A 16,651-nucleotide genomic window follows, 5' to 3' on the forward strand; every position below is an offset into this window, starting at 1 on the left:
ATAGCAGTATAATAATTATTCATATGCCCCCCATATTTTCTACACAAGCCACTAGTGCAATCCCCACTAACTTCAAAGGAAGCTTTCTGCATGGACCAGGAAATAAGAGAGGCATGTGAATAAACATCATGACAATTTTGAATTAGAGTGCTTTTTGCAAGTATAGTATTTCTTGGGTACTTTTTAAAATATAAACCAACAAACAATACAGGACACCTTTCTTCATGTAGCAAATAGCCTTCTACTTCAGTGATGTTAGAGTGTGCAGTGTGACCCTTACAGCAGGCTAGGTAAAAGATACCCCCCCCTGTCTCCCAGCAACAGTTCTTAAGTGAAGGGCCATTGTGAGGTAAGCTCTGAAAGTGCTCTGAAGAGTCCTTAACCACAGCACTTTAAACCTTAGAGCACCAATCAGTTTACTGCTGGCTTAAAAATTTATTTTGCCCCCTGTCCTTTTGGGAGCTTTGTTCAAAAAAGTATGAGCCCTGGTTGACCTTGCCTAAAACCGAGTTTGCAGGACCAGAAAATGAAGCTTCTCCTGGGCTGCCGGTTTTTTTGTTGTTGTTGTTTGTTTGTCTGTTTGTTTTTTAAGTTGTAGATAGACTCAATACCTTTATTTATTTATTTATTTTTATATGGTGCTGAGGTTCAAACCCAGGGCTTCACAAGTGCCAGGCACGTGTTCTACCACTGAACTACAACTCCAGCCCCCTCTGGGCTTTTTCATAAGCAAACAGCATTTCCTTGGGCCTGCCCCTTGCCTCTTTTGCACTGTGGGGTGCCATCAGGTGGCAACATCAGGAACTGAAGTTGCTACTGCAGAACCACTCCCTCTTCTGCCAAGCCCTGCTGAGAAACATTTTGCTTTTTTATTTGAGGAAATGAGACTACTTTGAATTAAGAGTTATGGGGAAAGAGATAACTAGCAATAATGAGGCTAGAGATGTGTCTAGCAGTTGAGTCCTTAAATAGTCATTAAATTTGGTGTCCTTTTAATCTAGCTTTCTCTGAGAGAACTAGAAATTAATTTCATGCTTTTCTTTACTGGAAAACACTTTGATACAGACTTTCAAGTAGCCAGATGACCCCCTCGCTGAAGGTGGTAAAAATTCGTTCTTGCCCTGATTGTAGAAGATAGTGCTGACTGGATGATTTTTAAAGTCAGGAAATACTGATGAGGTATTGGCCATAGTAGAGCCAGCAGGGCATCATAGGAGGTCTCTGTCCTTGAGTACTTGCAAAAATAGCGTGGGAAGCAGAATGTGTGTATGAGTTAACTGTGTGGCAAATGCCAGTGCTCAGTGTAGATATCAGGTTGTGGATTCCATTAGATGTATTGTAGAGGAAAACTGCCTTTAAAGGGGAAAGAGACCTTAGCAGGTAGTGAAGGCATTTTGGAGCCTGGAGGAATGTGCCACGACTTGGGGTAAGGAGTGAGGGGACCAGAATCATCAGGAAAGGAATAGTAGAGAATTCAGATGATTTGATTGTTGTGAAGAACTTGAAGGAGAGTTTGACTAGCTGCATTGCAACAGGAATGGGCAAAATGGAGAGGATATTTATTGGGTGAATTAATTTTTGTTGTATCTGTGAGGCAGTTTTAATACTTTCCCCCTACTTAGGAAATACTAAAGCAATAAACTGTGTGAATTGTAGGGTCTTAGAAGAGAGGATTTTCAATTCTTCTATACTTCATAATTGATAATTCTGTGAAATTGGAAGCAACTCTTCTAGAAGGAACATAATTTGCAAGAAGAGTTCTTTTAATTACATTTAATGCTACTGATCTAAAAGGAAATAGCTGGTTTAGAAATTTTAGCAGTAACTTTTAAAATATAAAGGGTAATACTCATCTTTCTGTGATTGGATAAAAAAGAAAAAAAAAATGAAGCTAGGGTTGATTGTTGACAGCATGCATATTCCAAGATCCAGTGTACTTGTTAGAGATAGGTGGCAAAATTCTTTGCACTTTGTAATAGCCAAGACAAAAGGGAACTACAGCCAGCAGTTATGTAATTTATAGTGACAGATATATAGTACAGATACTTCCATCAGTCTTCAGAAAAATATTTTTCTGTGAGTACTCAGAATTCTCATGAAGAATTCTCTCAACAGTATCCCCTTAGCTAATGTAGTGTCAAATACCATGTAATCAATTTTTATAATATCCCTCAGCCTCCCCTGGTAGCATAACACCAAAGTGCAGTTCAGTAAATACTATTTTCTGGGCACCTGAAGCCTTACAGTTCAAGTAGGCAATTCTTTGAAGTTCTAGTTTAATTCAAGAGTAAAATATAAGTGTATGCAAAGCAGTGATTTTTAACCATTGATTCTTTTATAGATCACAGACTTCTTTGGAAATAGATGATAGGTGTAGATCCCCCTCCTTGCCAATACCTCTGTCCCTAATTATACCAAATTTTCAGTGTCATTTTAGGAAATTCACAGTTTTAAAGTGATTAGGATCTCACTCTTCCTCTATATCCCCCACCCATTTATAAACTTCAGGCTAAGCATCCCTGGTCCCAGGAGGCAGGGAGGCTGCAGTGAGTAGACTTGATAAGAGCCTGGAGCACAGGTTGATTGTACTGATAGGACACGTTCATCTGCTTTAACAGGACAATGAGATTATTTTCGTTTATGACAGTTCATGAGCTTGGCAGAACATGTCTGAACACAAGATGTTTATTCCACTTTGGCAGGAATGTGGTTAGGAATGTGATTTTTTTTTTTTTTTTTTTTTTTTTTTTTTTTAGAGATCTGCTAAGTCTAAACACTGAAAAGGGTTCAAATCTCTTGTAGAGGAGGCTGTGGTGATTTTGGTCCAAAAAAAAAAAATTGTAAGGCAGATGATGACTTACTTTTTTTCTTAACCTAAAAGAATTATTATTACTATTTTTGATATTTGGTGTTCTTGGGGAAGGGTTCATAGACTGTTTTATTTTAAGCATATATAATTTCTGGTTAATCTAAAATAAAAATCCTTGTGTAATATAATCTTGGGAAGCTGAATAACTTTATTTGCTATGAGGATTGTCATTGAGCCAGTTACATTTTGAAATATTGATTTATCCAGTTATATCTGCTGAAGATTCTCAACTGTGGTTTCTTTTGCATTACAGTGTTTTAATCTTGGGCGCTTCAGGTGGAGTTGGTACTTTTGCAATCCAGGTAAAATAATTTTTAAATATTGTGAATAGAAAAATGTTGTTTACATGAATTTATAAGTTTATAAATTCACATATTATAAATAACTTACTTTCCCTGAAAAGGCAAGAGATACAGGTCTGGTGAATATACTCTAATTTCACTTGCTTTTCTAAGAGGAACATGTTCTAATGTAGTAGGCAGTGTTAACTTATTCACTGGTTTAAACTGAGTGAGTGGGTGATATCTCATCAAATAAATAAAGAACTTTTAGCAGGGAAGACCATGCACAGTGCAGGTAGATGGAAATTTACAATTTAGTAGAAAATAGCCAATGCCGAAAACCATTGCTGATTTCCAGTCAAAATTTTTCAAGCTTTTTTGTAGAAATTGATAAGCTGATTCTAAAAATAGATAAAAACATGTAGCCAAAATACTGTTAAGATGTCAACACTCTCTCTAAATGATCTACTTATTCAATGCAATACCAATCAAAATACCATCTGCTTTTTTTTTGCATAAATGGACAACGTTATCCCAAAATGCATATGGAATTATAAGGGACCTGACATGCCAAACAATATTGAAAAAGAAAGAAGAGCACTTATACTTCCCAATTTCAAATTTTCTACAAAGCCACAGTAGTCAAAACAATGTAGTACTAGCATAAGGATAGACAAATAGGTCAGAGAAGTAGAATTAAGCATCTAGAAATGATCTGTATGTCTGTAGACAATTGATTTTCTTTCTTTCCTTCCCTTCTCTTCTCTTCTCTTCTCGTTTTGCAATGGGGATTGAACCTAGGGGACTCTACCACTGAGCTACATCCCCAGCCCTTTATATTTTTTATTTGAGACAAGGTCTTGCAAATTACCCAGGTTTGCCTTGAATTTGTGATCCTCCTGCCTCAGCCTCCCAAGTCACTGGGATTACAGGCTTGCACCATCATACCCAGCTTGATTTTTGACAAGGTTGGCAAGACCATTAAATAAGGTAAAAACAGTCTTTTCAACAAATGCTGCTGGAGCAAATAGCTATCCACCTACCCTACCTTACATCACCTACAAAAATAAAAATAAAAAACTTAAAGTGGATCAAAGACCTAAATATAGGAACTAAAATCATAAAACTCTTAAAAGAAAACAGGAGTAAAAATATCCATCACCTTAGATTCGACAACAGATTCTTAGATATGATACCTAAAGCACAGGTATAGAAGGAAAAGAATGGGTAAATTGGACTTTATTAAATTAAAAACTTTGGTACCTCAAAGGGCACTATCAAGAAAGTGAAAAAACAGTCCACAGAATTGTAGAAAATATTTGCAAATCATTGATCTGATAAAGGTCTACCATCTAGACTATCTAAAAAACTTTTAAAACTCAATAAGAAGACAAACAACCCAATTTAAAATATAGAAAAAAAATTGAAAATTTTTAAAGAATGTATTAAAATGTCCCAGAAACCCATGGAAAGATCCTTATTCTCATTAGTCATTAGGGAAATACAAATCAACACCTAGTACTAGGATGATTGTAACTAAAACAAAAATAAAATAATAAATGTTGGCAAGGATGTAGAGAAATTTGACCCTGTGTTCATCAGCTTTCTGTTAGTTAACATATGTCTGAGACAATAAAGTTAAAAAGAGAAAAGGTTCATTTTGGCTCAAGTAATAGAGATTTTAGTCCATGATTGACTTGCCCTGTTGCTTTTGATCCTGTGGTAAAGCAGTACAACATTGTGGCAGTATGTAGTAAAACTTTTTCTCAAGGCTAGGACATGAAAAAGGAAGAAAGGAAGAGACTAGAGTCCCATGATCCCCTTCAAGACTGCACCATCAGTGACTTGAAACCTTCTATGAGACCCCACCTCTTAAAGTTTCCACCACCTCCCAATCTGGAAGTAAGCCTTTAACAAAAGATCATTTAGGGGACATTCAAGATAAAACTATAGTCAAGTACAGTGGTACATGCCTATATTCCCAGCTACTCGGGAGGCTGAGACTGGAAGATCACTTGAGCATAGGAATTTGAGGCCATCTTGGGCAATGTAGTGAGATCCCATTTCAAAAAACAAACAAAAAATATTAAACATGGAATTACTGTATGATCCTTCCAATTCATTCATAGGTATATACCTGAGAGAAATGAAACATACTTCAAGCAAAAACTTATATACTGATGTTCATAGCACTATTCATAATAGTGAAACAGTGGAAATAGCTCTAAAGCTCTAATGTCTATCTACTGATAAATGAATTAACAAAATGTGGCATATACATATAATGTATTTGTTCAGCCACAAAAAGGAATGAAATTCTGATGTGTGATACCAACTTGAATGAACCTCAAAACATACTAAGTGAAAGATTCCCAATAAAAAGTCACATATTATATGATGTCCTTTATATCATATTTCTAGCATAGGCAAATCCATAGAGATGGAACGCAGATTAGTTGTCTGGAGGAGGTGGGGGGCAGATAGGGAATTACTGCTTGATGGGGGTGAGGTTTATTTTGGGGAATGATAAAAATATTCTGGAATTAGTGCTGATGATTGTACAGCATCATGAATGTACTGGAAGCCACTGGATTGTATGCTTTAAAATGGTGAATTTATGCTATATAAGCTTTACATCAAAACAAAACCATGCCCCAAGCATCCAAGAATAGGCTGGAGCCCAATGACTGTTCCTGTTGAGGTCAAATGTTCAACTGGCTGCCTCCTGTGGGAGGGAGCTTGATTAAGCCTCCTTTGCAGTCGGGGAAAGGATCTTTCCCCAACATGGGAGCTGGTGAGCACCCTAAAAGTCTTGGCTGCATCCCTTTCCTGGAGGGATGCAAAGGGATGCAGCAGATTCTGTGCACTTCCTGAGAACCCTGCTGGTGGTTATTGCTTCTTAGAGAGTGAGGGGGGTTTTATTGGGAGGCTCAGTCATATGGTGGTTTTCAAGTTCACAATCTTGAGTGATTCTTGCAATGATGTTTGCTTTGTAGTAATTTGTTAAGCTGTACATTTTTATTCTGTGCACTTTCCCATGTATTTCACAACAAAAATATTTTAATAAAATGAAAAAAATGAGTAATAGAAGCCAGGTGCAGTGGCACACACCTATAATCCCAGCAACTGGGGAGGCTGAGATAGGAGGATCTCAAGTTCAAAGCCAACCTCAGCAAGGCCCTAAGCGATTTAGAAAGATCCTGTGTCAAAAATTTTTTTAAATTTTAAGAAGGGCTGGGGAATGTAGCTTAGTGGTTAAGTACCCCTGGGGTTAATCCCTGTGCCAAAAAAAAAAAGGAAAGAAAGAAAGAATAATGGAAAAGTATCAAGGTTATAAATCACATATAAAATTATGGGGAAAATGAGAATAAATAATAGAATAACATATTTGCAGATAATAAAAGCACACAAAAAACATGCTAACAGTTCAAAATGTAACCTACTACTTCAAAACAAGTTAAAGACATTAAGAGTGTGATGCAAACATGAAGAAAAAGTAAATCAGTATTGGAAAACCTTAGGAAAAGGAGATATGAATTAAAAATCATTTCATAATGAAACTAGAAAGAATTCAGTGACAAGCACAATGCATAATATTTCCATATAGAAATAGAATGCAGAAAATAAATTACAAAAGAAACAAAGGAAAAGGTAGCAGATTTAAGAAGAAAGTATCAAATATTTGAGACAGGTAAATAAGATTTATATATGGAAAAGCAAAGAAGGGAATAAAACAGACACTAAAATCTATAATTAAAGAATATCCTAAAATTAAATGATTTGAAACTGTGTATGCATAGCCTCATCACTGCTCTAAGAATATGAACCAAAATGAGCATTACCAGTGAAAGTTGCAAGTAAACTGGCCTCTAAAGAAAAATAAAAATATTCTTTAGACATCTAGAAAACAGAGCACATGACTTATTAAAGAAATAAAATTATATTGTTGTCAGACTTTTTTTTTTTTCCCTGTTCTGAGGATCAAACCCAGAGCCTCTCGTATGATAGGCAAGTCCTATACCACTGAGTTATATCTCCAGGCCCTATCACCAGACTTTTTGATAGTAATAATTTAAATGTTTTTTAAAAAATGAAATAACATATTTAATATACTCAAAGAAGAGCAGAACAAGCATTTTGTATACAACAATACTGGCCTTCAGGTGCAAGGGCACATATCAACATGCATGGAATTGGAAAATATTGTTCTTCGGATCCCTTTCTGAGGAAGCTACTAGATAATGAGCTTCTGATAGCAAATGGTGAGGGAGACACTATTTAATGACTAGTGGCAAATGTTAAATGTAGTCATCTGTGGAACAAAACTAAATGGGGGCTTGGAAGGTGAGAGTATAGTGTGTATTGTAACTGTATACTTTGAAAAGGCAAATGTCGTATAACTTTTTTAAAAAGGGGAAAATAAAGAGAACATGTGTTAAAATGTAATGCTTTCATCGTGTTGGTAGTGATATTAGTACTATTATTCAATACTGTTATTTGTGTAATATACAATTGAGCAAATGGATATTGTATATTTTAATTCTCTCATCCGCTGTGTCTTTGAGAAGCAGAATTCTCAAAGGAGGTATAGAAGAAAGGGGATACAGATGTAACAGAAAAGGGGTTAAGTAAAAACTTTGTAGTCTCAAATTTTAATTGTAAGTATTAATATGAATTCAGAAGGTAGTTTATATTTGTATGTAAAGCCACCTCTTGAAATATCTTTTCTCACTCAAAGAATGCAGGGCTTCTTGGAGAAATGGCAGAGTTCAGATCTAGGGCACAAAACTTACAAGAATAAACCTGGAATATATTAAATAGCAAGGAAGCTATCAAAGACTAGTCTGATCATCTCAGAAGAATGAGCCAACTTGAAGAAACCCCCAAAGATGTGACAATTTGAGCTTTAAATAATAACAGTGATAATTAAATTCATGAGATTTTGATGATACTTCTTTTAAGTGGTCACTTTTGGAAGATGATAAAAAACCAATTTATTATCTTATAAACTGACTAAGGGAAATAAGTAAGCATTTGTTCTACCTTTTCTACATAAATTGTATAGCTGAATAAACCCAGTAGCTTTCAAGGGGAGGTGTTTCTCTGTGAAAGTATTCCAACTACTAAATGAAAAGAAATAGAATTTGAACCTCGCTATTTTGCAATCACTAATAAACAGATGCAGATATCGAGCATTGATAACTGCTGAGATTATAAAAAGAGTGACAATCAGACATAATGTGCCTTGTGTAGTTTTGCCAGACACTCTTCATGGTTTTGCTCAAGGGTTTGAAACTGAATCTGATCCAGTCTCCAGATCCATCTGCCAAGTTGCAGAAAATACAGGGAGCAGAGCAACATGCAGAACTGTCTCTGAGTGTGCAATCAGAAATTCCAGTGGTAAACTCTGCAGGTCAAATAGCCTGGATTTTTCTACAGATAAAATATAAGAAAAGCCTGTAATTTAAGAGAAATTTAAAAGGTATCACATTTTTTAAATGCACAAGACTATAGCATCTAGAAAATGCATATTTGATTGAGAAAATTTTATTAAAATGCAAGGAGTGATTACTGAAAAAAATAAAGAAAATAACTTTTGAGAGAGGCAGATGAGGTAGTGGTTTAGGACAGATCACATTAAAAGAACTTTTGGAATGCTTGCTGGTATTGCATTACTTTTCTCTTTTCCCTCTCTTCCTTACCTCCATTCCCTTCTCCCTCCTTCTCACCCACCCTTCTTCCTGCCCTTTTTTGTATTTAATAGATGTTTTTTGGTATTTAACAGATACAACCTTGTGGTGCCTTTGAGCAGGGATTCACAGTTGACAAAACATAATTCCCTTGTATTTTTGTGACCTTTTGCAGTTTATCTGAAGGAAACATAGGAAATTGATACTCAGGACAGAATTAAGAAAACAACTGATCTGTTATAACCTGCAACTATCAGCACACAAATTTCTTGGTGAACTTCAAGTAGCCATTCTCCAATTAGATTTTTAATTTTATGAAATTGGTATTATAGAAAATAGAGGAGTTTTAGAGTGGATGCTTTCTGGATACTTAATCCTGAATAACCATTAGAATTTAACTTTAATTTTTATTTAAATCTAGTTCTTTATTTTAAAATTAAGTCATTCTACATTTTTAAAGCCTTTACACATTTATTTAGGTCTTCTTACTCCAGAGGAAATCCCTGATCCATGTTTTAAATATAAAGTAGCCATACTTTCTTCCCTCTTAATAGCACCTTTTCAGATATTACCAAGCATCTAATAGCTGATTACTTTGAGGTACTTAAGACTGCATTAATACTTTCTGGAGATACAAATGAAGAGATGTTGCACATTAATGTTCTGAACACATTTAAAATATTCATTTTCTGAGCATGTGCAATTATTTTTCATTCCCATTGATTATAGCCATTTAACTTTATTATCATTGAAAGTGTAAATTTGAGGCCCTCATCTCTTGTCTTTTTGATCCTGGTGAGACACTGAGCCCTTCTTCAAGTAGACTGGTTAAAACTTTATGCCATCAAGGTGACTAGCTGTCTTGTTTAAGGAAAATGAGATCTCTTTCTTGGGATTTTTCTTAGTAAACAATAGTTAAATCATTTTCACTATTATTTGACAGAAGACTTCCTATAGTTCTTGTTTAGATGAAGATCTTAAAGTTCCCCAGAAATTAGTGCGATACATGTACACATGGTGCCAACTTTTTTTTTTTATGCAATCAATTTTTCTACCCTGACCCCTTTTGGCAGGTAATGAAAGCGTGGAATGCTCATGTGACAGCAGTTTGTTCTCAAGATGCAAGTGAACTTGTGAGGAAGCTTGGAGCAGATGATGTAATTGATTACAAATCTGGAAGCGTGGAAGAGCAGTTGAAATCCTTAAAACCGTGTGTATCACAGCAATGTTGCCATTGGGAGGGTAGGCACAAGGCCAGTTGATAATACAGGTCTCAGGTGGTTTGGTGGCCTCACAGTCATATTAGAATCTGCAAGAGGAATCTGAAAACATTCTGTATCAGTAGAAGTCATTCATATGGGTTCCATTTTAATTTCAGAGGTTAATACAGCACAGTGACATGATGTGATATATACTGAGGAAGTTATTTTGCTTACATAGCCTTTTGCTAATTTTCAAGTTAACGTACTTTTATTGCTGGCTAATAAGAGGTCTGAAGGCAAAATTGGAAGTGTGTTCCCTTCTGTGGCATCTGTCACAGGAAGAATATAGAGTAGTACTTGAAAACACATGCTTAACACTACACATACTTTCAGCGTTCCATAAGGATGTGAGAGTAATACTGGTAATGGAACATTGTGGATGCCCTTAGCATGTCTAGGCCAGGTTTGGTCTGGCCAGAGGGACCAAAGAGGAACAGATTCAGGAATTCCCACAAGCTCTGTTGCTCTGACTGTGGCTCCAATTTAATCTGATCTTCTTTAGCCCAGGAAAAACTGAAGCTGATAGTGCAACTAGGAGTATTTGGAAAGCTAATAGGAGAATTTTACTGCTGCTATTTCAAAGTTTCTCCATTTTTAAAATTTAGTTTTCAGAAGTCAATTATTCTTGCCCACATTGAATAGAAATATATTTTCATAGATTAAAAAAAAGGGGGGGGGGAAGGAACCCTATCTGACACTGCTTAGCCTTTCTCATCCAGCACCTCCAACTCCAGCAGTAATATGGCATTGCTCCTGGGAGCCACCAGACCATTGTGACTCCTGCTCTTTGTGCATCTACACTTGCCAGACGCTGTTCTAAACACTGGATACAGTGGTGAACAAGACACTACTCTCCTCATGGAGCTTACATGCTATTTGAGAAGGTTTTAGGGGTTAGCGCTCTGAGGAGAATTGATGCAGGGAAAGGGGAGGGTCAGTGTTGGAGAGGAGGTTGTTATAGGTGGAGTGGTTGAACAATGCCTCTTTGAGGAAGCAACATTTAGACAGAGGTTTCAGTGAACAAACCATGGTAATGGGAATTTTTTTTTTTTTTGTCCTGCTTGCTGCTGTCTCCCTCTACCTGGTAGTATAGTGCAGTGCACATAATAGGTGCTTCATAATATTTTTTTTATTAATTATCGAGGGAATATATGAGAACAGTTGTTGCAACTAGAGAACACAGTGAATATTAAGCTCTTCCATCAGCAGCAGGTGTGGCATGGTTGAGGACTCACAACTGCCCTCTGAGTGTCAGAGTCTAAGCCCATGTGGGCTACTCGGAAGTGAGGAAGTGACAGGTCTCCACAACTGGGCTTCTGGATTGTGGTAGTTTAAGTTATCTCATATTTGCCACTGCTAGGAAGAGCAGCATGACCCTGAGGCCAAGGCCAACTCGTTTCCCTCTATCTACTCTAAGTGTTAGGCATGTCTCGAGTTTGTTTCCAGAGACTAGTTGAAGGAAAGCTGGAGGACACTCAGTCTAGCCCCCCAGCCCGGTGCTCCAGTTCCCCTAAGCATCTCCTGCAAGTGGTCATGTTCCTTTTGCTTGTGCTTTTCTGGTAGGGCACCTCACTGACTTATGAATGCAGGCCATTATTGTGACTACTACTTCTCCTTCTTTTCCTCCTTCCCCCTCCTTCCTCCTGTCTCTTCTCTTCCCTCTTCCCCTTCCTCCTGCTACTCCAGCTTAAATTAAATTGATCTTTATAACTTCTGCCTGAGAATTTCAGCTCTGAATTTACCTGTAGTAATTTGTTCTTCCTTCTAAATGGCAACCTCTTAGATACTTGAACCTTAAGTTTTAGAGTAAGAAGAGGCTTTAAAATTCTTCAGTTCACCCTATCATGTAGTTGAGAAAATGAGGAACATAGGAACAAATTTTTTGCATGCTCAAGGTCACACTGTGAATCCTAAATAAGAGCTGGGTCTTCAACATGGTCTGCAGACTCCTTTTCAGACAGTGCCTATTCTATAATATTAGGCTGCCTGTAAATTTTCTTTAAGTATCTTATATTTTTTAAATCAAACTTTGGAAACAAAGTAGGAACTTTTCTAATGAGAAGAATAATCATCTGGTAAGGTCATTGTACATTTTATATCTGTTAATTTTTATTCATCTTTATTTAATTTAATCCCTTGAAAGACTCAAAAGTCTCAAAGTTGGCCAAAGTTGGTTTTAGAAGCTTTGATGTTTAACTTTATCCAGATGAATTGGGAAGTGAAAAAAAGATTTATCCAAGAGGAATTCATCAATTGATTTACTTAATTTATACATATGCATTCTCTAAATAGATCTTTATTTTCAAAAGTATTTAAAAGCTTTAGTGGGATTTTCTCCCTTTTAAGTAGAATTTAGGAATTATAGCAGTTTTAGGTTAGATTTAAGGATTTGAATATCTGTCAGTTCCTGTGGATTCCATTATGATGATTTTTTTTGACTTGTTAGAACAGAATTGAAGACAAGAGAGGGTGTTGATATTTATGCACTGTCTTGATGCAGTACATGAAACCAAAAGGTAGAGAATTCCAGAAAGTAAACAGGATGCTTCTACAAGTATTTCTGACTATGACAGGAATAAAAGCAAATTGTTCTTGTGGATGAGAACCCTATATGCTTTTCTTTCAAGTTTTTGTATACACTGAAGTATTCTTTGGGCTGAGGATATAGCTCAGTGGTAGAGTGCTTGCCTAGCATTGATAAGGCTCTGGGTTTGATGCCCTGGTACTACCAAAAAGCAAACAAACAAAAAAGAATCCTTTGACTTACACTGAATGGATTGCTTTGTGGTTTTATACAGAGCTTAGATCAGGGTTCCTCAACATTGGCCACTTAGTTCCTCAACTATTGATACTTGGGGCTGGATACTATTTTGGTGTGTGAGGGTCTATTCAGTGCATTGTAGAAACCCCACATCACCCGCAGTTCAGAACCACTTACTCACATCATTCTTAAAGTATTAAAAAATGGTAAGATTTTGATGACAAAAAAAGATTAGTCACATTTGATTTTACCTTGGAGAAAAGCCATCAATGCAGGGAGTGGCTATGTCCTTTCTGTCAAAAGAGCCATGGTGAGCTGAGTGGTGTAGTGCAGCGTGGTTTTGTGAGCTGTCGCTGAGAAAAACCCTGTAGCCGACTGGTGATAGGAGTGAAGGGGATCAGAGCCTAGCATGAAGACTGACAAGAATATTTTGTTTTGATTCTTTCCCTCCAGATTTGATTTTATCCTTGATAATGTTGGTGGATCTACTGAAACATGGGCTCTCAATTTTCTCAAGAAATGGTCAGGAGCCACCTATGTGACTTTGGTGACTCCTTTCCTCCTGAACATGGACCAGTTGGGCATAGCAGATGGCATGCTGCAGACAGGAGTCACTGTGGGCACCAAGACATTAAAGGTAGGAAGCAAAGTCTCGGTGAGAGCAAGCAGGCACCTCAGGCTACTAGAAATTGCTTTGTCACCTGGCCCTCTCTTCTCTTGGTGGCAGCATAGTGCAGCAGCTGCCAGCATGGACCTTGGAGTCACATTGACTAGTTTGAAATTCTGACCTCACTTAATGGCTATTTGACCCTGTACAAGTTACTTAATATCTCTCAGTCCAATTTCTTTACCTATAAAATGAGGCTAATAATTCTTCTACCTTATTGCCTTGTTGTAACGACTAGATGAGAAAATCCATGTGAGGAATGTGGCACAATGCCTAGTATATAAATAGCTCTTATTAAATGTTAGCCTTATTATTATCTGTTATTACCTTTTTCGATTCTATCTGATATACCATCTGCTTCCTTTCTGCCTGTGTACCTGATGGTCCTCTCCACTTCACCAGCCTTAGCACATACATCCTCTTATTTATAAAGGTGGAAACTTTATTAAGACAGCATATGGCTGCTGTTGGAATTTACCACTAATTCCCAGATTTCTGACCTTTAGAGGTCTTAGAGGCTTTTTATTGAATTTCAGAAATCTGAAGGAAATTATGCTCTTATTTCAGTGAGGCTACAAAGGCCAATGGAATGATCATGCTTTTGCCGAGATTATGGTAACTTGTCCTAACACTGCTATCCCTGTGAATGTGAAACTCTACCTATTGGTGACATTATGAAAGTTTCTGGTACTCAGTTAGTGAGATTGACCATTGATAAGCCACTGTTACCAGGGCTGTTTGAAAATACATTACTCACACTGAAGGCACCTGGTGAGTGATGAGCCTTGCAGGTTGGTACACATCAGCCTTGGTTACGGCACTGATTGACATCATAGCCTATTGTCATCACAATGGGGACAAAGGCTTATATAATTTCAGATTATAAAATTTTGGTAATTATAGATAATCGAATTAGTGTTGAAATAGAACACATGATAGAAAAAAATAAAGATAAATTCTACTCTTTTAATTAGACAGAATACTTCAGACTCTGGAAAAAGGCAGTCTTCCCACCACTGAAGTCTACCCCAGCCCTTTAGCAGCTTCTTTATACTATGGATTCGTTCAGGACTTTTTAGGGGGTGAAATTTAGGACTTTGCTCTCTTGAATTCTGTGCATGAACTAAGTATTTAGAGGTAGTATTGAAGAGCTAGTTGTGATAGAGCAGATCATAACACAGTTCACATGAAATACGTGTGGGTCACAGAGATGAGCAATCCAAGCTAGGCTTTCTGGTGTCTTCCATTTTGGTTTGATTCAGACAGCAGCCAGAAACAATGCCACAGGATACTTTGTGGCAGAGAAAGGAATCATCACTGTCCTTTATCTCTTCTTTCTCTTTTCACACAACCTAGACTTTCTAGTACTTTAAAGTACAAGTTTAACTTTTATGTAAGATTTCACAGTTTATACTCCAGTGAGACTTCTCTCACAAGTTAACCTTTAGAGTTGTCCTGAAAGTAAAGCAGGCATTGCTTCCTTTATTTTCCATTTCCCCTACTTGAAAGACCCTCATGGTCATCTCAAGCAGTTTATTTCCAGCAGTCTCCACCGTCTTTCTGAGACTGCACAAAGCCTCACTGTCATGCTTCCAGCTCTCCTGCCTGGGTTACTTCCTCTCCTGTAATGGCCTGGGAAAAAACAGACCCCTTTTATCAGAATATAAAAATTCTGCTATTACAGACCAAGTTTCACTTTGCAGAGTAGCGTGCTTGTAAAGAATTATAGATGTGGCAGTTGTGACCATTTCTGTTCCTTCTTTAATACCCTAAACAATTTCCAGAATGTTTTAATTGTAGCCCAAGAGGCCAGACCTTAGGGCAAAGTACTTGAATAGGTCTCTTGAGGTGGTCATTAACTGGGCCTACTGTCAGCTTAGGGCATTTGCTTTGCTTCTGGTATCTAGCCACATAAGTATTCAGACTGGTTTTTTCTTTTCTTTTTAAGTTAGTTGCCTAGACCAGTGTTCCCCAGCCTCTGTCATGCATTGACACACAGAAAACGATAGTATTTGAACAACATATTGAGGCTACTCTGAGCTAAAAGCCACCTATCTGGAGACTTCTACTAGCCTAGGCTTCTGTCATGTTATGCTGAGGATTAACAGGAGCCAATATCTCATCACAACTATTCTGGAGTAAGCTTGACTATTTCTACCTATTGTCCGGGGGCAGTTGTTGTTGGTGACTCTTAACTCAGAACTTTTCCAGATTGGATGATAAACTATATGGTCACTCAACTGGTTAGCCATTGCCAGCACACTAGGCGGGAAGCTTTGCCTAGGCAACAGCTTAGTTTAGTTGTTTTTTTTTTTTTCCCCTACATTCTTAAACCCTGATTTGGTATTGTCCCAGCCTTTACTTTTTTTTTTACTGGACAAATACTTATTGGATACCTTTTATATGTCAGGCATTTTATGTACATTCTTGTTTAATCTGTCCCATAACTCTGTCAGCTACGTGGTGGTGGTATTGGTTCTCTGTAGGCCAGGAAACTGACTGAAAGAGGTAGGTTGACGAAATAACAATGGTGTGTACCTGAGCTAGGGTAGCAAGGAGTTCCATTACATTGCCAGCCTTATATTTTGGTGACTTATGCCATGCTACAGGATTGTCAGGCTGAGAGTGAGCCCAGTGGAAAAGAAGTCCCCGCTCACCTAGCAGGTTGGGGTAGATGCAGGGAGGGCAGCAAGCAGCATAGTACTGATTGACCCCCACTCCCTCTGCCATTTGGTCAGACAGGTGGTTGAGATATCATGGAGAACCTCTCTTTGCTTCTGCCAAGTGGACCACCTACTTCTGGCACCTTCAACCTACCTTTGAACCCTCTTGGTGTTAGATTTTTGCCCATCTTGTCTCATAATAGATTGTATGGCTTGGTATTTGCCATAAGTGAGGCAAAAATCCAGCCATGATGTATGCAGAACTTTTACACTTTGTTTTGCCTTTAAAATTGCTGTATTCTTGTCAGAGCCAGGGGGAAAAAAATGCAATTGGGTTGTCTAAGATCATATTTTAGTACCGTATTGCCCCTAGAGCATTATTGAATTTGGTAAAAATCTCTTCTGGTACTTCTGAGCTCTTTTCAAACCTTATTAGAGAAAGCCTAGAAGTCCTATCC

At 37.4% G+C, this 16,651-nt stretch overlaps 1 protein-coding gene across 1 annotated transcript in view; it reads left to right on the forward strand.

Annotated features, from left to right (window-relative positions):
• The window catches only part of Rtn4ip1 (reticulon 4 interacting protein 1), a 44,151-nt gene that overhangs the window by 16,769 nt on the left and 10,731 nt on the right, over positions 1-16,651 (forward strand). Inside the window, 3 exon segments of the mRNA XM_047557267.1 lie at positions 3,123-3,171; positions 9,914-10,050; positions 13,317-13,500. Coding sequence (XP_047413223.1) covers positions 3,123-3,171; positions 9,914-10,050; positions 13,317-13,500 — 370 coding nt within the window.

The sequence above is a fragment of the Sciurus carolinensis genome, chromosome 7, assembly GCF_902686445.1.
Source record: "Sciurus carolinensis chromosome 7, mSciCar1.2, whole genome shotgun sequence".
Classification (NCBI taxonomy): Eukaryota; Metazoa; Chordata; class Mammalia; order Rodentia; family Sciuridae; genus Sciurus; species Sciurus carolinensis.